Source organism: Pelmatolapia mariae, linkage group LG3_W (assembly GCF_036321145.2).
Source record: "Pelmatolapia mariae isolate MD_Pm_ZW linkage group LG3_W, Pm_UMD_F_2, whole genome shotgun sequence".
In the NCBI taxonomy this organism is placed as follows: domain Eukaryota; kingdom Metazoa; phylum Chordata; class Actinopteri; order Cichliformes; family Cichlidae; genus Pelmatolapia; species Pelmatolapia mariae.
Window position 1 is genome coordinate 45,638,178 of NC_086229.1, and position 26,401 is coordinate 45,664,578.

The 26,401-nt window shown below is 40.0% G+C and overlaps 1 protein-coding gene across 1 annotated transcript; it reads right to left on the minus strand.

Moving 5' to 3' along the window:
- Positions 1-648: 648 nt before the first annotated feature.
- On the minus strand, positions 649-10,243 carry ovol1a (ovo-like zinc finger 1a). Its single transcript, XM_063461559.1, has 5 exons — positions 10,144-10,243; positions 2,486-2,727; positions 2,145-2,330; positions 1,173-1,317; positions 649-983 (listed from the first exon to the last, which is right to left on the minus strand). The coding sequence occupies exons 1-5, from the start codon at positions 10,241-10,243 to the stop codon at positions 649-651; spliced, it is 1,008 nt and encodes a 335-aa protein (XP_063317629.1).
- Between the last annotated feature and the right edge of the window lie 16,158 nt (positions 10,244-26,401).

Below are 26,401 nucleotides of genomic sequence, written 5' to 3' on the forward strand. Positions count from 1 at the left end.
GACACCTGCAGTCTTTGAAACAACCAGCAGGTTGCAAAACAAGCCTGACTGCACGGAAGTCTATGAAAACACAAAAACCCATTTCTCATTTTTCTGAGATCTTAGTAAACACTTTCAATTCTTCTTCAACATAGCATTTTATGTACACAGTTTAAAAAAAAAAAAAAAAAAGTGGCCATGTCCATCTTTGCTATACAGTCTATGGGAAAGGCCTGATACATGACCACCTAAACGGCACCGTGTTTTTGTGAGTACTCCTGGTCAGCAGAGGCGAGTACCAGCGGTGTGTGTTGCAACAAGTTTGATCTGCAGCAACTCCAAAACACGGTTTCCTCTATTTAAAAGTTCTGATGTTACTCTACTCTGGCACTTTACCCAAGACAAAGTAGAGTACCCCAACAGCTTTTTGTAAAAGTCAGACTTAATCTTCTTTAATGCATTATTCCACTGAGTTATTTACAGTAGATGCCCAAATCCAAACACACACACACACACAAACGTAAATATGCACACCTATACAGTGCAATCAGTAGCTTTCTTTTTCCCATGGCTATGCATCTTGGCTCAAACAGTCACCTCTGCACTCAACACAGTCCTTCATCGATCCCCCCTGAGTTAATTTCTGAGTATCTTCTGTATCTGCTCCCTTTACTGCTCGGCCGATCCGGTGGTATCATCGCTTTCAGCTCCCTGCGGAGAACCGGGAATGGATCCTCCGACTGACCCACCGTCTCTTCCTCCCACTCTTCTCGCGGCCTTGCTCTTCAGCAGGGGGCTGTCAGGGTGAAGCGAGTGGAGATGGATGAGCAGCGTATCCTGAGTTGCCGCCGTGTGGCCGCACTCCTCGCACACGTACAGCTTGTTGCGTCGCTCCTTGTAGGCGTACTTCAGGGTGATGCTGTGGATCTTCTTCATGTGGGACTCCAGAGAGCAGCGCTGGGTGAAGGCCTTGTCGCAGAAGTTGCACTTGTATGGACGGACGCCTGTGTGGATATGAAAGGAACATCATCCGTTACCTCTGTGTACGTGTGGAGGTCTGAATATGCCAAAAATAATATAATATATATTTGCATTTTTAAAAATAATTCACTTATTAGGTCATTTTTAAAATTTCAATTGTGTACATTTTGTACACTTGTTCTATGGTCTAAATACACAAAGTGAGTGGCTACCTGTATGTGTGCGCACGTGTCTTTTGAGGTCGAAGGTGTCGTTGAAGCCTTTGCCGCAGAAGCTGCACAGGTGTCTCTTTGTCTCGTTGTGACACTTGATGTGTCGGTTCAACATCCGCTGGTACTGGAAAGTCTTCTGGCAGACCTGTAAAAGAAAGCAACAACACGACGATCAGGGCGCTTCCACACTTTGCCGACCTTCAGCCACCTTTCGTTTTTCTTGTGGACAAACATTAGCCAAGTTTACAGTCCGACTTTCAAGTCAGTGTTTACCTTTGTGTGAGGCATTCTGTGCAAACTGCACTTATGTAACACATCTCTAGCCACGTCTTATATATGTATAAGACGTGGCTTATACATACATATATATATGTATACATATACATATATGTATACATATATATATATATATATATATATATATATATATATATATGTATACATATACATATATATGTATACATATATATGTATACATATATATATGTATACATATATATATGTATACATATATATACATATATATATATGTGTGTATGTATATATATATATATATATATATATGTGTGTATGTATATATATATATATATATATATATATATATATATATGTGTGTATATATATATATATATATATATATATATATATATATATATATATATATATATATATATAAGCCACATCTTATACATATATATATTTATATATATATATAAAATAACGGAATTTATAGGGTTTTTTAATGCAGTGGGTATTTCAGATAAAATTGGGTTGCATTTGGCTCATGAAGTAAAAATTTGTTTGGCAGCCCTGATTTAAACTATATTATGATTCAAACATAAAAAATAGAATAGCTATGATGGCAGTGTTTCTACACATCATTTAGTTTTACAAAAGTAATAAAGCTGAAATGTGTATTTCAGGTTCTACGATCATAATGCACAAAAAAAAAAAAAAAAAAGGGAAACGAACCTGGCACACGAACGCTCCCGTTGACCCACTTTGACTTTGACCCGTGGATCTGGTCACCATTGGGACCGGCTCTGGTGGGGGTGGGGTCGGTGCAGGAGGAAGTGCAGCTAATGGTTGCGGAGTGGGAATGAGAGGAAGAGCCAGAGCAAGGGGAGCTGGATCTGGGGGTAACTCGCCTGTAGTTACCTGAGATGGGAAAGAAAGAGATGATTCACAATGCCATCCATAAATAATAATAAATCAGTCTAAGACCTTGTACAGTAACACAAAATTCTACCTTGTAAACTCAATCAAAAATATTTTGACACGTTGTGCTGCGCTCTGTCCCTCTCAGTTCTTACCTTTATTTTGGCTCGGAAGTATGTGGAGCCGCCTTGCGGCCTCCTCTTGATCTCTGACCTCCCCTCTGGTAAACCCGCCAGGCTCTGGGGTCTGCCGAGCACCGTGCTGGAGGGCAGCTCCGGGTGAGTTTGTGCGTCAATGGTAGAGTGTTTGGTGAGGCAGAGGGGCGTGGTCATCTGAGTTGTCTCAGCAGGGCTGGCCTCCACCTCCATCGTCAGGACGGACGGAGGAAAGATGGAGACTGGAGAGAAAGAGAGAGAGGAAGTGTCATGTGTCATGTCTGAATTTCCTTCTTTGACACCTCCAAAATTTCCTGAGGGAAAAATCAGGTGATTCAGCTTCCAAATGATCCCCTGTGTTCGCATGTTACATTACTACAGGGGCCTTTTAGCAGCACTGACCTGAAATTAGCAATAAAGCCAAGGAGAAACTTCAGATTCTTCTTGGCTTCATAATTCTCCTCAGATTATCTTTTGTCGCTTTTATTGTTTCATTTCATTATTGATATGTTACTTACATTAATATTAATTGTAGCCTATTAAAGACATACAGACAGCAGTTAAATTTAATTCCACTTGCCTTTGATTGTATATTTTATTCTTTTATACAGAAAGTCTCTTAAATGTTAATAATTCGAAATGAAACTTTTTTTTAGTTTTAAATTCGTCCTTTGTTCACTCTGTCTGAAAACATTTTAAATCCTCTCCCTTTAAGCGCCTCAAAAATGGAAGATGAGAGCAGCAGGTGGAAGCCATAGCCAGGCCTGCGCTCCTGTGACATCACACAGAGCTGCAAATAGAAAACGAAACTGTCCTGAACTGTGTGTTTAGAGAGATTACTTATTAACTATTGACTATGATTAATATGAGCATCCACCAGTGTAAACAGTAAATACACAAGAGAACCAAACACCTCACATTGTGTGCTTCTACTGAACTTTTACTAAGTTATAAAGAAAAACAGGCAAATGCATTTTTGCATGGACAATAACCCAAAAAATTTTAATTTTTTTCTGCCACTGTTGCAAAACACAACTTATAAGCTTAACTAAAGGTTAAAAAGACAAGAAATGTCTTTAAAAGGGGGTCAGAGGGTGAGAGAGTCACGTATGAGGAAAATTCACTGCACTGTACAGAATTTCACAACAAGCGGTCGGCTTGCACTGCTTTATATTTGCACAATTAGCAAAGAACCACAGCTAAATAGGAGCGTGTACTTGTGTTTGTGTGTGTGTGGGTGTGCGCATGTTTTTTTCCTATTGTTTAGTACGACTTCTGCACCCTCACCACACACACACACACACAGATTACCATTACTTGTTTGACCAGACAGTCTTGCAGCACCAGCTTTTTACCTTCCTCAAACAATCCACCTCCGCAGGGGTGTGTGTGTGTGTGTGAGTGTGTGTGTGTGTGCGTGCACTGAACCAACTGCATGTATGATTTGTGCAAAACACAACAAAACGTCACCGAAAGAACCAGAGACAAGCCATTCAACTGACAGTAAAACACAGAGAGGCGTGCAGGTGTGCATGTAGGGGTGTGTGTTACTCAAAGGCAGGCGTGGCTGAGCTCAGCCGAGACAACGAATCAGTTGAATGTGCCGCCGGGGCCTCGATCAGATAAAACCCAAATGTAAATGCAAATGAAGTGAGCTATATGAAGAGAAGACATAAAGCCAGTCTGTGAAGCAGCCGGATTAACGGAACGCTGAGAGAAACAGTGACGGCTCTGTGCAACATCAACGCCACAACTGGTGAAGACATATCACTCTTCGAGCCTCTGTGGGTCTCTGGGTTGGGTTTACAGTGACGGCTCAAACAGGTCAACGGCTCAAAATAAACCCGGTGAAAGACTTGAGCATTATTTGGTTAAACAAACGCATTCAGTGCTGTAGTACTAACCTCACTGCTCTCCCTACGATTCTGATTAAAATAGATCACGCTAAGGCGCACACTGAGATCATTCCACACAGAAAGAGACTCCTCCAATCATGTATTCAAAACCAGCTCTGCAGGTTATTTGTACAAACAGCTGAATTTCAATATGTGCATTGAAAGGTGACAGTTAGATGAGAGGGCAACTTGGTGAAACTCATAGTTGAAAGTCGGATTTATTTATAGAAGAAACTTTTGTGAAACACATTGGACATCAGACCATCAGTAAGATGCCTCACTGAGCATTTTCTAGTGTTTTAAACCCTCAGTCACAAATGTCTAGAGCAAGAGTGGGGAACTCCAGACCTCAAGGGCCGGTGTCCTGCAGGTTTTAGATATCACCCCGGGTCAACACACCTGAATCAAACGATTAGTTCATTACCAGGCCTCAAGGAGAACTTCAAGACATGTTGAGGAGGTAATTTAGCCATTTAAATCAGCTGTGTTGGATCAAGGATACATCTAAAACCTGCAGGACACCGGCTTTTGAGGCCTGGAATTCCCCACCCCTGGCCTAGAGACAGGTGGGCAAGTGATCCCCAGCAACCTCAGGTCACTGTGGCAATCCCCCGACTGGTAGGAGACTGGTTGCTGGAGGTAACTGGCTCTTGCCAGATAAAAATCAGTCATAAAGACGTTGCTGCACCAACAACCTCTTTGATTGCTTTGTTCTGGACCAGTCTGGACTAGTCTGGAAACACTTGTCAACTACACGCAGAGATACCTGTAAAACTTGAAAAAGTGCAGCGCAAGCTAGAAACGAAGAGCGGTCACCTTCAGAGTAAATGCTGCGGCCTCTGTTTGCTACCAACATGTGTCAAAGGCAGAACTTTTTTACTTGAAGAGAATTTTCTTCACTTCCAGTTTGTTACAGTCTTCATAGTTTCACTATTGCTCTGTGAGCAGTTGGCAAGTGTTTGCAGACAAGTTGGCATCTTACATGCAAACTACAGGCATTCTGCTAGAGACCTTAGGGAATACAAATTTTTCCTTGGTGAACTCTAGTTGCCAGGTTGTGGCCAACTGGTGACCAGGATGTTGATAACAAGCTATTTCCCAGCAACCACTTGCAACCAGTGTGGGAATACTAATTATTCAGGACTTCCAAAGGGGTGTCAGGCTGATCTGCCAGCTTGTGTGACTGAGGGCTTAGAGGACTTTAAGAAAAAGCTGGACATAATCACTGTCTATAGCAAGTGATCAATCCAGCTGTGGAATATTCACGACTATGTCAATGAATGAAATGGTTAATGGACTGTTATTTTGATGTTTTTGGTGTATAAACAGCATTTTAAAAATGCTCCTGTTGAAAAAAATTGAACAATAAACTCTTAAAAGTTTAAAGAGTTTATATTTACAATCATTTACAAAGGTAGTAAAGCCTCAAATTTCAAAGAAAGAAGTGGCAATGATCTGAATTTATTGCTTATAGATCCTTATAAAGTCAGTAATGATTAACAAACTTATTGGCCAATCATTTTCCTATAAATGAGGCTTAATGATAAAAGTTCTTAGAGAGACTTTATGACTTGTAAAATGAGAGATCTTTCGTTTTTAAGTCACTACATGCCTGTACCATGAAATCACCTCTGTAATGCTGTATCCTCGCTTCAGTGCCTGAAAGACTCGCATCTTCAACATTAGCATTTCACATTTCATGAACAAATCTGTTAATCAAATTATCTCCATGAGGAACTTGATCTCCACATTTAGTTTCATCTACAAAGTTTAAAGCTTTTTGAATCTTTTTCTGGTGTGTGACACAAAACGTGTCCTATCTGCCACTGAGAGCCTAATCCTATGATTAAAAGCCGCCGAGATGATCAGAAATTTTCACTGTACTTTTTTACCACGTTTTCAAATCCTTCTTAATTACTCCTGAGTGCTGATAGTTTCTGTGGTGATTGCTGCTGGCTGGACATTTAATCTCATCTTGTATTGTTTGTTCACCTCTCCTGCCCCCCCTGACCAATGAATGAGGTGTGTGTATGTGTGTTTGGTAGTTAAAGGGCAATGTGGAGGGTTAAAATAACTCAAGGCTTCTACTCCATGAGCAAGTAAAGGAGGAGTGGTGCTGCTTTAAATGTTCTGTAATATTTTCCTTTTATTCATTTAACATCGCTCAGCTGGTAGAAAGAGTCAACAATCAGTAGATAACTTGATCAAACAGAGGGTGTGTGTGTGTGTGTGTGTGTGTGTGTGTGTGTGTGTGTGTGTGTGTGTGTGTGTGTGTGTGTTTGCTTAAGGCGTATTGTCTGCAGCAGCAGGCTGTCCATAGGGTCCGTTACATTTCCTTCCATCCAATAAACATTAACCTTGGAGCAGTCATTGAGCAGATAGTGGAAACTATTGGTGCAATGCAACAAACCCCCCAAACAAAACGAGACATCAGCTCCTCCTGGACTGCTCTGAGATTCTGGGGAACACGTTTAGTCGTTTTTCGCGACATCTTTCTTGTGTGTGCATACATGAGCCAGTCTGTGTAAAGGTGAAACTAACGTCTGCTAAAACTACAGAATGAAGTCAACACGACAACAACAAAACTTTAGAAAGTAATCGGCTCTGTCTCTTTCAGCACATGTAGCAACTCCTGGAACAGCACTAGGTGGTGTTTTAACTATGATCTCCACATGTTACTTTTCTGTATATAAGACATGCATGTTTCCTTTAATGTTGTATTTGCTTTTTATATTAATGTTTTAAAAATGACAACATTTAATTATTTTATGTTTGTATTTAAACTGTTGACAAGTTTTTTCTGGCGTTATTGAGCACCATCTAATTTTTCGCGATGCTCCGTCAGTGGCACAGTGACAATGACAAGTCTTTTATTTGTGTTATAATATAACCTCAAAAAGAAGAATATTATTTAGCTTTATAGATAAAAGCTAAGTTTATATACATTTGGAAAGTAATAATTAGATTATATATGACCTCTAAGTGTAACAGAAAAATAAGGCATAATGATACATAGACTTATTCAAAAACTAAACAAGTATACTATAAGCTAATTTTACGGTTTATTATTATTATTATTATTATTATTATTATTATTATAGAAAAGTGGCGTGTAGGAGAAGATGTTTTCCATTTCCGTTTTTCATTCTTTCCCCCCCTCTTTTTCAGTTTTACTTCAGTTTTCTTACTTTTTAAATTTCTTTCAAAATGTAAAACACTTAAATGACCTTTCGATATATTTTCAATAACAACTTTTATTTGAATAAGAACAGGGAGTTCTCGTCTACTGTGCTTGAAATCAACGTTGTATGTTTGATGGGTTTGATGAGTTTCATGGCGGATACTGATGAGATGCGAGTTGATTTTCTGCTGTGTCCAGTGAACCATCTGGTCCTTACATCTGGGCCCAAACATTTTTAAGCATCTATTTATGTATATTGAAGATTTGTTTCCTTTCTCTGCCACCAGTATAAGGAGGGAATAAACTTTTATTTCAAACACTGGTACCGACCTCCGCAGAAGTTCAGAATCAGCGCATAAGCAGCAAATACCTGCGCATGTTAACAGCGGTACTCAGTAGTATTTTAATTTATGTGAAAGTTAAGAAGAAAGTATACCTACTTGGCAGTGATGCTGAAACACCAGCAGTCTTTGCAAGGGCAGTTATTGTGACGTACTGTCTAAATTAGCTTTCATTTCAATAGCCACCGGGACATTAAAATTGCGAAATATTTTAATTTCTATTTAGGAATTATTTTTTCTCTGTTGCCTTTTTCACACGCAGCGGTTCTCTGTGTGTCTGGAAGATGGAGGAGGGATAATACAGACTCGAAACAAAGGTTGATTTCAGACTGATGACCCATCAGAAACAGGCCCCGGCACATGTTTGTGGATAAAAATAAACCATTGCGCGCACGCACACACACACACACACACACACACACACACACACACACACACACACACACACACACACACACACACACACACACACACACACACAGAAAAGTGTCCAAAGCCATGGCATGTGGCGTGTCACAGAATTATTCAACACGCAGATTACTGAGGACAATTATCACATCTGAGTGTGTCAGCTTGTTATTCGGTTTTTGTGCGTGCGTCTCTCACACACGCCGGGCAGGTACATCAAGTAACGGCACATACCAGAAGATTTAGCTGAGACCGTTGCTAGGCTTGGCAAAGCGTTAACAGTACGCGGCACAATTACGCACTGACGTTCAGGTTTCATCTTAAGGTTTTTCCTGGAAAACTAGCTGCTGAAACTTTCTGCGACGTTTCTTTGGCTCGTGGATGTTGAGAAATAACCTAAATAAAAACATTACACGGCAGATTCCCTTTGTGTGTAAGTGGGGAAGGGGAAGGTGGAAATAACTGCAGAGGGAAAGCTTCATTTTTGCTCTTCTCACTCCACAAAGTTGCTTGCAAAAGCTTCACATAAGACCTGAATCAAACCCCAAATGCCCGCGCGCTTTTATTTAGGTGGTTACATCCTATGTGAGTGTGAGTTTGTCCTCTTTTCCTTTTCCTTTTTTTCTTTTTATTGATCTTGTTTGGGAAAAAACAGTTTGAAGCGTATCCTGGTTCAGTTCATCCAAGTGTTCCGGTTGCAAACACCCCAAGAGGATGTAAAAGTCAATGATTAAAAGTTAACGGTGATGGGATGAGGACAGAAAAAGGACACACACACACACACACACACACACACACACACAGGGAGAGAGAGAGAGACAGAGAGAGAGGGGGAACGAAAGAGGGGGGAGGGAGAAGAGAGAAAGGAGAGCGAGAGAGACGTTTAGGGTGTAGTCCGTTACTTGTTATCTGATACCGGCGGGGTCTTACAATAAAAACTCCGCCGATGGCAACAATAGGGATTGTTTTCACGAAAACTGGGGGATGCGGAGGGGGCAGAAGGAGTCATTTGGGACCTCAACGTGTCATTTAAATGTAAAGTGACGCATTCAAAGGTCAGGAAAGCTGATGTGTTCAGTTTCTTTTAAAAAAGTAAGACCAACACGTGTAGATACAATAAAAACAAAAAACAAACAAACAAAAAGTTAAAGGTAAAACATAAAATGAAGAGATTTGAATTCAAGTGTTTATTAATTGGCCTGTGCTGAATGACTAATCAGAAGCCGATTAATAGGTCGTTATTTGTGCTTCATAAGTCAGGCCGGTGCTATGCTGTACAAGGAAGAACAATCAGGGGTTGAAGGTCGATATGAAAAAAACAGAAAAAACAAAACACCGGGCCGTTGCGATCGCTTATAGGCCACAACACTGGAGTTGGTGTAAGAACACATTAGTCCTGTCACTGTTTGCTTTTGTGACACTCTACTCAAATTGTTTATATGTGAACCATCAAAAACACGAAAAACGAGGAAGGGTTTTTAACATTTTCATGGAAATGAAATAAGTTTAACATAAAAGGTTATCTAAAGTAAGAAGAGCATAGCTCTGACACCCCACAAAACAGGAACTACTTTCTCCGAGTACGGCGGGCCGCTGCTGTTTCCCGTTATTCCGTGGCCCCGTTACAATCACCGCCGGACACCCCTTCCCCCGCCACCTGTCACACCGGTATTCCCGCTGGATTCCAAACCGCGCAAACAAACAAACAACAAAAATCCACAAATCCGTGCGTAAAGGCGCCCCAAAACGAGCCCGTACACGCTATCGCCAACATTTCTTTTTCTTTTTTTTAAACAACAACAAAAATGGCTCATCACGGCAGCGTGGACTCACCTGGGATGTAGACGTCCCCTCGTTCATGATCGGGGAGTTCACTCCAGTTCCGCTTTCCCGGCGAAACGTTCGCCTTTTTAACCAGAAAGGCCCTCGGCATGCTCAGTCAACACAAAGTCCCTTTGAGAGAAAGCGATGTGCAGGGAAAGCCGCTGCGGCGACGTAAAGTCACGTTAAAAGTGACCAAAAAAAAAAAAGCAGGAAACCGAGAGGAAAAACTGGAAGGTCGGTCCCCTCTTCTCCTTCTTCCTTCTCTTCGCACCTTTCTTCTCGTTTCGCAAGCCTCGTCCCGCTTTTTCACCTCCTTCCAGCACACCTTTCCTCTCTACCAGATTTGTTTTCGAGCTCTAAAGAAAATTATTTTCGGCGTCGGGACAGGTGAGTCCGCTCAGGTGAGCTACCAGGTCAGGTACAGACGGATATCGCCCACAGCACCCTGAAATAACGGGAGTGTGGCGTCACTAGGTGAGGGAGCGGGGCTGGGAGGGAGAAAAAAACGCAGATATTCCTGGTCGCACGCACACATACACAAGTGTCGATAGAGGTGGGTCAGAGTGCTGCACAGGTACTCATTTAAAAGCAGGAAACAGGCAGCAGCGCGCATGCGCGGGAGAAATAACGGTGACAACAAGCCGGAGAGAGCCTAGGTTAGGCCTCTACCTGCTGAACCGGTTTACCCCTCCTTTTATTCTCTGTCTCGGCCTTTCCTATCCTCTCTTTCTCCACCTCTTCTCCATTCCGCTTTAAGGTGTGGGAACGGTGAAAATGACGAGAAGAAAGAGTGAAAGATTGAGAGTGTGTGTGGAAGTGTGTGTGTGTGAAGGAGTGAAGGGCAGTTATACAAGAAACTGTAGACACAAAGAGACAGAGGCACACTTTAACTGTGCAGATGCACAAACACAGCAGTCAGAATAAAGACACTAATGGAGGAGTTCATTATTTTAACAACACTGTCACATTCACACTTATTTAGCAGATATTTGTAGAACATATAGATAAATATCTGCTAAATATGAGAGTCTAATGCTCATCTTACTATCTTTTTTGTCAGAGTACTTTAAAAGATGAAAAATCTTCACAGTCAGGAACATTTTAATGTTTCGAGACATGACAAAAAACCAGTTTATCATGAATCACTGAAACAGAAACGAACATTTGTCTGTATCTCAGGTGAAACGAAGTGAACCTATGAGAGGTATAACCATAGATTTGCTGTAACAAGTGAAAACAACAGTCAAGTTTGAGTGTGCGTGTTGCAGATGGATCTCTGAGGATGCTCAGCTGTGTGTGAAGTTTTTAGTTGATTTTAAATGTGTCCTGAGTGATTAGATCAGAGTCAGGGAGCTGAAATAGACCCCTCCCCCACCCCCCAATTCACCATTATGTCTATCAAGTGTCTCCGAGGTGTCTAAGCTGGCTACACAATTCATTACTGTTAAAGTTGATTACTCTACAAGGTCATAGGTCTCCATGTGCATTGATCTGCTGCCAGGAAGGTGCCGAATTCATTCAGATAGGCCCGGCAAAGGAAAACAAACTGCTTCAAGAACTGTAAGGACTCTTCCAGCAGTTGAGATTGGCAGGACAAAGTTATTTGTGAATTTGAATAAATGCCACCATGCTTTGCTTTGTTCACATGCAATATTTTCCAGTTTATTCCTTGTTGTAGATGTATCATCAGACCAGGTGTAGATTACACACTGACACAAACAGGACCGTGTAGGTCAGTCATGAAAGTGGATCCTTTTATGTCATCTAGTGTGTCATAATAAAGGAAAACCTACACTGCAGCTGGGAAGACTCGGTACTGTTGTATCAGAAAGACTTGTGTGTTGTGATGTTTGTTTTAGTCTTCCTCCGTGGTTTCCTCACTGCTGTACGGTTGATCAGTGTGAACGGAGAGCTCTCTACCAGCTGTTGAGTGTTTTCCTTCAATTAACTGTGTACATATTGTGTAAATGATGCTGTCACCGTAGCTAGGTGTAACTGGGAAATGGAGTCGACAGCCTGTACCAAGCGGAAAGCACAGCAATTTATTGTTGACACTAGGACACAGAAAACATATCAAATGTTTAGACTGAGAAAATATTTTCATGAAAGGTAAAAGTCTCAAAAAACCTGGGACAGGGTCTTGTTTACCGCTGTGTAACATCTCCTCTTTTTTTATAACAGCCTGTAATGGTCTGAGAACTGAGGAGAGCAGCTGCCGGGGGAGGAATTTTGCCTCAGTCTTGTCTGATAGATGAGTTTAACAGTCTTCGTTGTCATATTTTTCATTTCACGATACTCTAAATGGTGAAAAGTCTGGACACCAGGCAGGTCAGTTCACCACCTGGACTCTTCTACTACAAAGCCATGCTGCTGTAATAGATGCAGTATGTGGTTTAGTACAGTCTTGTTGAAATATTCAAGGCCTTCCCTAAAAAAGATGTAATCTGGATGAGGACATGTAAAACCTATAGATACCTTTCATCATTAACTGCGCCTTTCCAGATATGAAAGTTACTGATTCAGTAGGCACTGATATGCCTACGTACCAGCAGAGATAGGCCTTTTGAAAACGTTGCTGAAAACATCTTGATGCATACTTAATCATCCAGCTGAGACTGAAGAAGTCACTTGGATGAGTGATGAAACATTTCTTCCATTGAAAACGCTACGTCCAGATGAACACAATCAACCTGTTGGGACGTGCTGAAAACAAGCCCAGCAGTCAGTCTCCTCTTTAATCTGGTCTTCCAAAAAGAATTTCAGACTTTGACCCATCTGACCACAGAACAGTTGCTTCAATCTTTTTTTTTCTTTTTTACTGAGCTTTGTTTCAGAGATGATGGCAGCATTTTTGGATCATACTCACATATGGCATCTTCTTTGGATGATGGAGCTTTTACCTGTGTTAAAGTGTCCATGTAGTCATTTCCAGGCAGTGCTGTGAAAACCGGAATATCCCTCCAGTGTGAACATCCAATGTTGATTTGCAGCCAGATTCTTGGAAACTTCTGATGGTATTATATATGATTGGCATTTTACATTGAGTAACTCATTCCTGACATCACGCACACTGAGAAAAACAAAGACATGATGACTGATGGCGGGAGCAGCATGTAGTCCATCCTGTCTGTCAATCATAAAAATGATGCCCAGACAGTTATTATTATTAAAACACGCAAAAATATTTTGCAGTCCGAGCGGATAAACAGTAAATTCCACTGTGAACAGTCTTGATATTCAAACCTTTAAAAATGCTCTAGAATATGTAGTTTGTGGTCCTATGTTTCAGCTATTTTGTCCACTCCATTTACTGTTAATCAGCTGATGCAGGTTTACAGCTCCCTTTTAAATAACTCTTTTCTTTGGTTGCACAGGTGTGCAGACTGGTTGTGACATCATAAAAGGCTTCCTGTGCAGGCCTGATCAGATCACTCACATGATGTCTTATTTGCATAATACATTGAACACCAGGAGCTCCTGTAATGATGTTATAATTTGTGTTTCTATGTAATGAAAGAGACGTGACAGCAAACTTGCCACAGCCCCACACCTGTGTTTTATGAATCTAAAAAGTTTTTGATGTGTGTCGGAACTTTGTTTTGTGCCCCGATTGCCAAAATTTTGCAACGACTTTGGCAAAACAATTAAAAAAGAACCAAAATGACACATCATGAAGGTGCTGGATGAAGGTTAGGGACATCAGCAGTGACCTCTCGGGGTTTAAAGAGTCTCTTCTCTTCATGCTGCCTTTAAATACAACAGGAAACTCCAGTACAGCGAGATTCACCTCTTACCTGTCTGCTCTCCTCATGACTAATAGCAAGAGAAATGCTTCTCAAGACAACTAATACGCAAAGTATTTGTTAGGCTGTAACAGGAGACACGCTATAATGCCATGTAACTGCATTGTCTGTGTGTGTGGGTGGCATGTTTTCATTTGAGATCATGGCCGTTTAAATTGTTATGATCTGAGGATAATTTTAATGGATAACAAATATTTACTACGTTTAATGTCAAATAAATTTTCGCAACCAATGGACAAAACAGGTCACCTGTGGAAACACTTAGATAACAGAGAACACTTTAAAGTGGCTCAACGCAGTGGAAAACCACTGACCTGGCAACCCTGTTTATGTTTTGTGTTTTTTCCCTGTTTAATAATCATGCAGACATCAACATATCCACAGCAGCAGTGTGACAGTGACATCATGGCCGTTAATCTAGTGCAGTACATCTCGGTCCACATACAGCCCACTTTGATCTTAACTGGGCCGAAACTACAAAATTGCCCTTTCTGTCAGTGTAAAGATGTGTAACTAAACATTTAATCCCCTTCAATATAAAGAGCAGTGCAATATCAACAGTATTCCTCAGTTTTTCTACTCGATAAAGAAATGCTGCCATACTAAATGAAAGAAATCTGTCAGCACAAATAAATAAATTCATAAAATTACAGACCCGTAGTTCCCGTAGCTCACTGCCCAGAAAATGTCCTTTCCCCCCTGTGGACCCACTGTAAAAAATTGCTATAGAAGATAGTGAACAAAACAGGAACCTTTCTGTGATTTGATTGTTTTTGTTTATCTGTTCCTAATTAATTTGTTGTAGTATGAATGGTAGTGGGGGAGGTTTTTATAAAGCAGGAAATGCTGTAAAACCTTTAAAGTACAGTTAAAAGTCCAAAATCTGTGCCCTCGTTTCAAAGCTGTTCAGTTGGCCAGATTGGGGTCTTTGTCAGGCTAATTCTGGCCCCCGGGCCTTGTGTTTGACACCACTGATCTAGTACATTATCACTAATAAAGGGACAAACCTCAACCTTTAGGTATGCAAATTTGCAAGTGTGCCCCCCACCTTTCCATCCCTGCTGTGTGTTTACAGCCCCCTCCTGGTTTCTCACTGTTCCCTCATCTTTGGAGCTTAAGTAGCCTAACACACCCACCCACCCACTCAGACCCACCCTGGTCTCTTAATGGCTGCCTGAAAAAACTGAAACCTAAAGGCGATACACAGAAACACAGAAACTCTGCTGATCTGGACCCTCCATCCATCTCAGATTTAACCATTTATCCAAAGCCAATGAGTAACCGCGGTTCAGTTAAATGCATGCATGTCTTTAGACTGTGGGAGGAAGTTGGAGTACTCACAGAGAAATGGCAGGAGGAAAAGATGTAGACCTTGGAGGACATTCATGGATGTTACAGAGAACATTAAACATGAGGTGCTTTTTTTGCAGTGTTTTAAAATTTAATGGATTACTAAGTATTTCTAATCCGAATGACAGTGACTGTTATCAAGATACTTTGTTGTTGGGATTGTAAACCAGCACATTTCCTTTTCTCATGTTTTACCTTTGTGAAGGGTTTTGTCCAATAACTTTGAATGTATGGATGAGGTGTTTATTGTGTGTGTTTATTGTTGTTGTCCTTAAATATTTTTTATTACATTTGCATTTTTCTTTCTGGACCTCAGGCAGGAGTTTGAGGGTGAAGCTGCAACTTTGTGTTTTCTGTCCCTCTGTGTTGCCTTGCAGGTTCCAGATAGGCGGGGCTAACCAGTGCAACTGGGAGCACGTGCTCAGGTTTCCCTGGAGCGTTTAACCCTTTAAGACCAGTCGTAGGGGGCACACTCCGTTTTGCGTAACTATTTTTAAATCCCTGTAGAACTGAAGCCACATAAGCTAGCGCAATACATTTTTTTGCATATGAAACTGGAGGAGTTGCACTTACATCTTATGCCATCAGCTTGTCCTAGGTCATGGTTTCCTTCCACATATAGCTTTGGAAAAATTGCATAAAAAGCACTTGCAGCAACAACAACATAATATTCTAGAAACACGCTTTGCTGATCCGATCAGCTATTCATAAAACTTCCTATGCTGGAATAGACGTCAGCGCTAACCATCGCATGTCCGCCAGTACTTGCCAGAAACCGGAAATGATGTAATTTTGCGGAAAATGTATTTTTTTTTAAACCTTCAGGACCTTGTAAGCCTATACTGGTGTTTTTAGAAGTCATGTTTGACTTTATGCTTTTCTGTATCGTTTCTGGGATGCTTCGAACTCAAATTGCACTGCTGGAAATAGTTTATTTTCATGCATATGATGTTTTTCTTGCATTTTGCATTATAATATTTATTTTTGTTTTTCCTGCAGTATATAAAAATTGGTGTATCTCAAAAATAAAACTATGAAGACACTCAAAATGAATTTCCTGTGGTTGGAAACTATTTTGTGCAACTTTTTTTGTATTTACATTTTTGAGGGATAAACCTCTAACTAGAAATATATGTAAAAAAAAACATAACAATAACTATTTTCAATTTTTTTTGTAGTTTATTGCACTTTTTTGCAATTTATGTTGTTACTATGGACGTACTGCATACATATTATTAAAATGTGGGCTATAATGGTTGTATTGATGTATAGCAACTTGAAATGCTCCCAAAAATGGCATTACAGCATGTAAAAATATAAAGATAAGGTCTGGTGGATTTCTATGGTAAGGGTTAAAGAGCTGACTGCCTTTGTCTTTGCTCCAGTTACAGACTCTTTAAGTCCAAATACAAATTCTGTGCATGTCCTACATCCAGTGTTGGGGAGTAACGGAATACATGTACCGCTGTTACGTATTTAAAATACAAAATATGAGTAACTGTATTCCGTTACAGTTACCGTTTAAAAAGGTGGTATTTAGAATACAGTTACTTTGTTGAAATAAATGGATTACACGGCGGTACTTTCCTGTTTCATATTGTCGCGGGTCAGGACTGTTTGGGTTTTGTTTGACAGCTATGTTCTGTTGTTCAGCGTTACGGTTGCCATGGCGCTCTCTGCGACTGTGTGTTTCCTGGGTGAGAGAGCGCCTTTTTGTTGTTGTTGTTGTGCCAAGCTAATAGGCAGAATGCTACAGGCATAGCTCTAAAGAATGTAGCCTGATGGGCAGTGTAGTCCGTGCTGCAGGGAGAATGGACTGCCATACACGTTATGTGTCTGTGAGCGTGAGGCGGGAGAAAAAGGAAAAGTCCGAGCTGTCACTGAGCAAAAACGGGAGCTGGAAGCATGTAAATATAATAATAACCACTGCAGCCAAGAAGAGTGCCTGATGAGCCCAGTTGTAAGTAAGCTATTAAGACTCGAGTGGACTGTACGCTGTGTTCGTGTTTTCCTCTGAAACAATAAGTTCAGTTGGAGCAGCCTTTCAACGCCTCTCTCTGTCTCTCGCAAGCAAAGTTGACCCACACAACAAAGTAAAGCTATTTTTCGGCTACGAGCCCGACACGGAACCAGACGTATTAGCCAGAGGTCCCTTTACTACGGTTCGGAGCCGTGGACCTTCAGCAACAGTAATAAATCACAGCAATAGTACATTCACGTAGTTGTAAAAAGCATGATAATATATTAAGTAATCCAAAGTATTCAGAATACGTTACTGTCATTGAGTAACGTAACGGAATACGTTACAGAATACATTTTGGGGCACGTAATCTGTAATGGAATACATTTTAAAAGTAACCTTCCCAACACTGCCTACATCCACATATTAACTGTATCTGACTGACTGAAGTTAAGTGTGGAAGTGAAAAAGGTGATAATTAAAGTCTGGAATCCACAGGATCGATCTCCACAAGGGTTTTATTAGAAAATGTTTCCTGTGACACTTGTTTGGCCCACTTTGTCCTTTTTACTTCATGTTTTGCACGATACAAAGAAAAATTACACTTATCATTCAAACCCTAACACACCTTATAATGTTAAGTATGTGTTAAGGGTGTAACATCGACTAAGCTGTTTCGATTTTAAATATAGGGAATGCTTTTAATACTAAATCTGCCTGAAGTCTAAACCCCATGCACACAACTAAATGCTGTTTTTTTCCCTTTGAGATGCTCTCTCAGGCCTTTACTCCAAAGTACTGCTTGATTGTGGATCTTTCCATCATCAGGTGGTCTTCAGTATTTATTGGCTGACATCAGCCAACTGAAAAACATCTAATTTCTTTGCCTTGAGAAACTCTTGGGGTTACTTTTGCAGTTGTCTTTGTTTTATTATCCATTTGCACCGTGAAACTCTATTTTATCAGTTCTGCTGAAATTTGACTGAATCTGAACAGAGAGGATAGCCCACAATTCATCCTGCGACACAAGTGAAATAGAGGATATGCTCAAGTTCAAGACGTATGCTTCAGATCATGTTGACTTTCTCTCCTTCTCTTTACTTTTCTCTTCCCATCACACTGGTTATGAGTAAGTTGATCTTTAGATGTTTTCTGGCAGACTCTAATCTGACCTGTTCTTGAGTGTAACCAGTGGTTTGCACCTTGTTGTAAAGCCTCTGTATTTACATTCATGAATGTGTCTCTTGATTGTAGACGTTGACAGTGATATTCCTACCTCAGCGGTCCCCAACCTCCGGGCCATGAAGTGGTCGGTGAGTGGTTTGGTATCGGGCTGCGAGAGTTGAGGCTTGGGTGTGAAATTGATGGTTTTCAGGGTTTTTATCATTTTTATCATTATTTTTTTATCGTTTTTGTCATTAACTTGGTTTCCCTCTTTTCCCGTGTGTTATGAATAAATCTTCTGTTTTTGGTACTGGTACTGGTTTTATTTTGTATTTATCCGCGACACCTTAATGGTTGGTTGTATGTAATACAAGTTTAGCACAGGATCAGGATCAATTCCTGATCTCCTATCTGCGTAGTTAATCTTGAAATCACGAAGGAACAGGTTCCACCTGGCCACGACCCTGCTTGTCAGCAGTGTTTCAAGATTGTGCATGAAGATGGCTGTAATTTCTAAACATTTGCTGCAATGCTTTTGTTGTGGTGATGTAAGGAGGCAAAATTGCCAAAAATATAGGTCAAAAACCAATGGACTAAAAAACATGCTGGAAAATCATACAGCTTCAGTATAAATTAGTTGAAGGCTCAGTGATCGATTTAGTTCATTAAAAGCCTTTAAAAACCACATAAAGAATGTTATTGCAATACCTGTCATAAATAAAAGGCTGCTGAACAATAAACATTACGGGAAGTGTTTGTACTGAACTGAAAGTAACAGTAATATACTGGCACTCGACATACTGAGCTGTGAATGAGCACAGAATGCTGCTTGACTCCATCTGGGCACAGATGCAGTTAAAAAGCAAATCAGATTATCAACACCTCTGAATCGCACAGATTTAAAAGCAACATTATACTTAAGTAGTCTTTAAACCTGTGATGTCACTAAAGGTTTGGTCATTGGATGTAGAATAGGTCGTGATGTGACTGTGAAATGTAAAACCAGCTCATGAGTTCCACGTCAAAGGACTTAAACTGTGTTCCAAGAAGAGTCGCCTTTGATAGATGTAACCCTGGTTATGTTTGTTTTGGATCATTTCCAACTATGCATCAGAGGAACTACCTGAGAAACCCTTTTTTGTCACATGTCACAAGCAGAAGTAATTTTCATTTCCCGGTAGCTTACGTGTCTTTAAATGTAAGAATTTATCCAAAGCAAATATTTTAAGGCTTGTACGCACACATTTTGTTGTCATGTACAGCTCAGTCACCCTCTTTGTTTACTACCAAGTGCCATTTTCACTCTTTTTTTCTTTCCGCTGTCCACCCCTGCTGGGATGTCTTCTTCTCCTTTACCTTGCATGCCCTCACTCTGACACGCAGTAAACAAAACCTTTCCCATCCAAAAATAAACCTATGCAAAACTTATGCAGTGTCTGAACAGAGGAGGAGAAATCAGACCCAGGTATGAAGAAGAAGAAGAAAAGGAGTGGTGCAGGATAAATGAATGAGCGGTATGTCGCCCGGGCTGTTGGAGGAGTTTTAGCAGATGGGTTGGGGTGGCTTCACCTCTCTTCCTTTACTTTCATTCTTCATAACTGCCATCTACACTTTTGTAGACTACACTACACTTTTGTGCAACTTATCCCAATTTATCACCTGAAATCCCAGCGTTACTTTTCCTGGGTGCCCATTAACCTCAAACCAGCAAGACCAGATGGATCAAAGCCGACTTTTACACCAGTTGGACCTGATCAACAGCCTTGTAATTTCTCGGTCCGCCTCCCCGTGAACATTAATTCGTTGAGTTTCCCTCTCACTGCGTGTTACCACACAACAGACAGAGATTCCTTTAAGTTTTGTTCTTCTGTGTAAACTATGAGTAAAAATATTAGATTGTTTGATTTGTTATCATTTGTATCAGGACACCTCACAGTGTGCATTTCCATACACGACTGACCTGATCTGGTAGGTTTAAAGCCCTCATGTGTTAGAACTGGTTAATGTGTGAGTTCAGCAGCTCTGAGTGGTGCCACGGTGGGGCCCTGAATCATAGTTTACAGCAGCCTTACCTGCTCTGCGAGGCTGACAGCACTCATGCTGAGTGAAAATCAGAGAGCATGAAAATAAGATACAAATCAAAGTGTTAGTATGCTGATTTTCTTGCAGAAAATAGCCCGATCCCTCCCCCTTGCTTAGGTGCACCAAGCCCACGTACCAGGCATCCATCTTTATGTGAGACTGCACAGCATTTTTATTATTTATGCGTCTTACTGAGAATGTATGTCACATTTTGGCTAACATTAGGTTATACAATTGAACTCACATGAGTTGAGATGTGATCCAGAAAAATACAGATGTGCATGCTCATAGAAACCCAAAGATGATGACCGGACAACAGCAGCTGAAGTAACAGTCAACACTTGTAATACATGAATGTCAGAGGCTATTGTTTGAGGCTATGGAGAAGTTTAAGTTAAGATGACCTGGGGAGCGTAATTCTTCATACAACTGATGCCAAACTTATAACCTGCACAGGGTCTTGTCAGACGTTTTGGGGACGTGCTGTGGAGTCTTCCCCCGTGGCCTCCATGGATCGAGGGGACCCTTTGACACTTTGGGCTCTTTGTGATGTGCCTTTGCAGTCCAGTGGCTGTGAGGCCATACTGCCACACTGGGGTGTGTGCTTTGCCTCTAACAAATTGTCTCTGTTTAAGTGGGCGGTACTTTTCAAAGTGACATCCACATTATTGGCAGGAACTAAGTTTCCCAGCAGAGCTTTGTATTCTAACAAGATTTTAATCAATATGTTTTTTTTATTGTTGTGGCTGAGTAGGTGTCACAGAGTGAAAGTTAATCAGAGTGGTTATATGAATTATGGAGGGACAGCACTGGTTGTGTAATCCTAGACGTGTTACTGTGAAGGAAAGTTTCTGTGGGTTGAATGTTGAACTGCTAGCTGTTTGGAATGCGTCAATATTTCTTGCTGAGGGAATCTGCTATTCCTGTGAGTGTTTGAATCCAGTTTGACTGTTTGGATTCCTCCATCAGCTGATGCAGAAGTCATCCAAACGTCAGTGGCTGTGGATAATTAATGAATCCCAACTGCTTACTGGACATACCGCTGAACGTGTTGTCTAACCCACGTTTCAGCTCAAAACCTGCGTTCTTTTAGGACCCAAGCTTCACATTGTGTCATATTTAGAATTTGATTTGAAGAAATTTTCTCCTTTCTACATTTTCTTTTTACCCGATCTCTTTTTTTTTTTTTTTTTAATTTTGAACTTTTTTGTGATAAGTGATGAGTTTTTTACAGCTCTGTGGAGGAATAATGGTCCACTCATATTTGCAGAATTGTTACAAATGCGGAGAAGTGTAAAAACACATATTGGGTGAAGAAAAGTGAATGTAGAAGAAACATGGGAACTCCCCAGCAGCCTAGACCTATGGCAGCATAACTAAGGGAGGATTCAGGGTCTCCTGATCAAGGCCTAACTATATGCTGTCGCAAAAAAGAAAGTTTAAAGCCTAATCTTAAAAGTAGAGATGGTGTCTGACTCCCATTCTACTTTTTAATACTCTAGGAACCACAAGGTAGCAGTCTGAGTGCCAAGTGCTCTAAAGGGGTGATATGGTTTAGAGAGGTCTTTAAGATAAGATGGGGCCTCATTATTCAAGACCTTGTATGTAGAAAGAGAACGTTGATCCATCTTTTATTGTTGATCGGTTTTGAAGTGCATGACATGAACACCTTCAAGCTTGTGTATCCCACCAGAAAGCATTTGAACAATGTTGGTTTAGCGTGTTAACATATCAGAGGATGATGGGAGTTCGTGTCCTTGGTTTTTCATGTGTTTGCTCCCAAAAGGTGAGACGCTAAACTAAGACTTAAGATATCTGAACATGTCATTTGTAAGTTATCCCACTTATCTTCAGTCAGCTACAAAAAAAATATAAAATAATTGTTAATTTTTAAAAATACTCCCTCTTTTATAGGCGGTGAACTTAGATTTGATAAGAATCCAATTTCAGGCTCATCACGGCCACTAATTTTACTGACCTACTTATTTTAATTTCTTTCTTTACTTTTAATCCTCTTTAATCATCTTTGCCCGTCATATATTATTGCAGTAGGTCAGTTTGTGTACTTCATATTTATAGCCTTTGCTTTTTTTATATATAACCATAGGTAGGAGCACTGGTCAGGTGGCATACCTGTGTGTGTGAGTGTGCAGTTGTTGACAAGAAAAGCCTGCCGTGGCACAGCATATTTTTCCAAGTGTTGGGTGTAGCACCGGTGAAGTACATTTTGGTTTTTGACTGACAGATGCACAATGTTTCTCTTTAATCCTGAGAAGAAATGTAACAAAGGGCCCGCAGGAGAGCTGAAACGAAATGAAAAGAAAAAAACAACGAGTTCGACAGCTACAAGGAAGAGGCACCAGCTACTGTCAGCACTTCTTAGACGCGTCATTTTTCATATGGGATTTATGAACGTCTGTGTGGTGCTCTAGAAAAACAAACTAAAACCGACCAATGGCTAAACTTAAACTGTAAGGGAGAGGAATTTACTTTAATCCTCATATTTTTGCAGTCTCCGTGACTCAGTGAAAGAAATCTTGTGTTGTGATATTTCTATTGGGAAGTAAAAGGTCAAAAAGGTTGTCAGGCCATAAATCTTTAGATTATTAACTGATTATTAATTCATTTATTATATATCCATTCCACAATCAGTAAAGACTTGTAGTTCTTTGTATATCTGTAGTGTTTGTGTCATTTGTGTCTTTTAAATGCTTTCAAATTCCCTTTTTGTTCATTTCCTTTTTCCTTTTTCTTTTCTGCAGTGTGATGCATTGAATCAGAATCACTATGGCGTATTTATTCAAACCATTGCATTGATAAGCTTTTCCTCTGTTGTTCTTCTTTTTATTTCTGCCTCATAGAAAGAAAAAAATGAACTGCTTCAGCAATAAATTGTTCATTTTGAATATAATATAAATGTGCATGAAGGATTACCAAAGTCAGTCCAAGTCAAACACTTTACATTGTTGAGGAAATTTTGACCAAAGAGACCAAAGACCAAAATACGGACTAAAGTCTACACTAGTGGTCACTCTATTAGACTCACTGTCAACAAAGTCAACCAATCACATGAGCATCAGAACCGGGAAGAAGACAGGCTGGGATTTTCTTGCATAACTATCTCTAGGGTTTATAGCAAAAGTATCTGAATCTGAAAAAGAAAACGTGAGCATGCAGTGAGCATCTCTGAATGCTCTTCTGCATACCTCTTCTGCACCGATTAGGAGGCAATAAATCAGCAGCAACTGTGTGACGCTGTCGTGTTAATATGGACCAAAATCTCTGAGAATATTTTCCTCTGAGATGTTGTTAAAGCAATGCCATGGAAATTAGGTCAGTTCTGAAAGCCAAAATGGTCCAACCAAGTATTAGCAAGGTGTACCTAATGAAGTGGCCAGTGAGTGTATACTACAGTCTCCCAGTCTAAATCTTTAGGACTGCTCCAATAATAATCACAGTATTTCACTGGTACTCTGATAGACTTTGATAAACTAGAACATAACCAATTTCCTTCTTCTTCTCCTGTCTGTTAGAGTAGATTTCACTGTTACATCACTGTTATATTAAAAACATTTCTCTGCATAATTAGCGACTACTGTCCTACATAATATAGGATCAAGTAGTTTTCTGCTAATAACACAAGAGAGTCTGAAAACCTCAACAGTCATCACAACACTGTTTATTTTAATTACAAAAGGAAGGCTGTCTAAACAATAAAATGGAAGAAACGATTTTATTTGTGGACAGGTTGTTTCTAGATTATATGACTAACCACATACAAAAGGATACTAGCCTTTATTACTGCAGCAGCAGATGACTAAACATAATGACTTATATGTGCAAGGAAAAAGGGAAGGTCCAGAAATTCAGTCATAATCCAGGAAAACAGCAGATTTGCTCGGCAGTCAAAAGGAAAAGGTGGCGCTGTTGAGCAAAAAAAGTGAATGCACAGAAAAGTTGCTCAGTTGTGAATCACCAGCACTCATCAACATGACTTTCTTATTTCTGTGAATCTGTTGTGGGTGTTACTCCACAGCTAACCCAGATCAACAGATCCTCCGTCCGCACAGTGTTTTTACTTCCTGCCTGAGCTAAAGTCTACACTATTTTATCTTTTGACTGTTTCTAATTAATCTACATAACTACACTGTGACAGGTCAGATGATGATGTACGAAAATGAACATTTGTGATAATTCAACATTTTAGAGTCTATTCAGGAGCCAACATTAAACATGTGTTTTGTTTGTGAGTCTTTCACACCAGACCATTTATTTATATTACTCGTATTACAAAAGTGGGTTTTATGATTAATAACCAGCAGTTACATCAACTTGTATGCTTTTCCACAAGAGACAGAAAGACTGAGTTCAGTGCGGTTTCCCTGAAATTACAGCAGCCCGTTCTCACTCCTGAGGCGTAACATCCCGACGATTTGGAGAACGTGTTGCGGTGTTTACAGAAGGTCAGTAAAGGTCAACACTGCCACCTGCTGGCTAACTTGCAGACTTGCAAATTATCGCATACATCTGTACATAAAATGTAAAAGCACAGCTTTAAAGTCCATCACTGGTTGTTTTGGAAATAGAATCATCAAACTTCTTTATTTTTTTGACAGCACTTTCAACTGGTGTCAATATGCTACCATATCTATATCTCGATATAGATAATATATACACACGCACTTATATTTCAAATTAGTTTTTACTTTATGAAGATATTTATGATGTACACTGATCTTTGCTGCTCTATATCTGTGCAATATAGAAATATATGCATTTAGCTGTGCAGTTGTTTCTTACTATTATATGTATACAGACCTTTTTTTTCTTATATTCTTACATGTGTATAAGAATATAAGAAATATATTAATTATATATATATATAATTTCTTTGCCAATAAAAGTACAGTGTGTAAGAAACAGGTGGCTGCGATGGCCAAAATAAAAAAATTCTTTCCTGCTGCTTGTTTAATTTGTCGAATAAAAATGCTGCGACGTCTTAAATTCCTTTTGTACAGTTAAAATGCTGTTTAAACCCTAAATCTAATGATGGAACTATATCAACTATATCAATCAAAATCAATGACAAACAGTCAGATGTTTGCACCCCGTCAACATCAACAAGTTTATTTATTTGATGATTTAAAAAGAATCACAAAATGATCAGTTCAATAAAATTAAAATCAGAAATGATTCATGAGATTTTCCAACAAAGCAGACGCCTCTGAGAATTTAAACTGCAAACAGAAAAAAGACATTTTTAAGAAAATCAGGAGCAGTTTAGCCAAGCATAAAGCCTGTAAATGTGGGTGGAAGCAGCAAAATCCAGCTAGCGTGAAAGTCTAAACTTTACCAAGTAAAAACAAAACAACAAAAAACTTTTGGTTCTATATGAAGGCCTTTCCAGCACACACCAAGTCATTTCTGGTCTTTGGGCTAGGCTAAAGTGTAACGGGCTAGTAGATGTAGCTAGCAGTTATTAAATAGCTCCAATCTTCTCAGCAGGAAAGTAAAGCAGCATATTAAAGAACTTTGAGAACTCCAACCTTACCTTATCAAATTCAATCTTAAACACAAAAATGTGCTTAGTTTATTTTTCTAGTAATTGAAAAATAACCTAACAGAGACACGCTCACAGGTCTAGAGGAACTCAGGTCTGCAACAAAAGCTGCCTGAGCCTGTCCTGCCAATCATGGAGATGCACAGGGTCTACATTTGATTGCAAAGGGGGCCGCAGCAGTTAGCACTACAGCCTCACAACCAAAAAGTCCATGGTTCAAATTCACTCTAGGATCTTTCCTTTGGTAGTCTGCATGTTCACATATCTGTGTTCTCTCTCTAGGTACTCCTGAATACATGCATGGGTTTATGTAAGCTGGTGATTCTAAACTGGCTGTTGGTATGACTG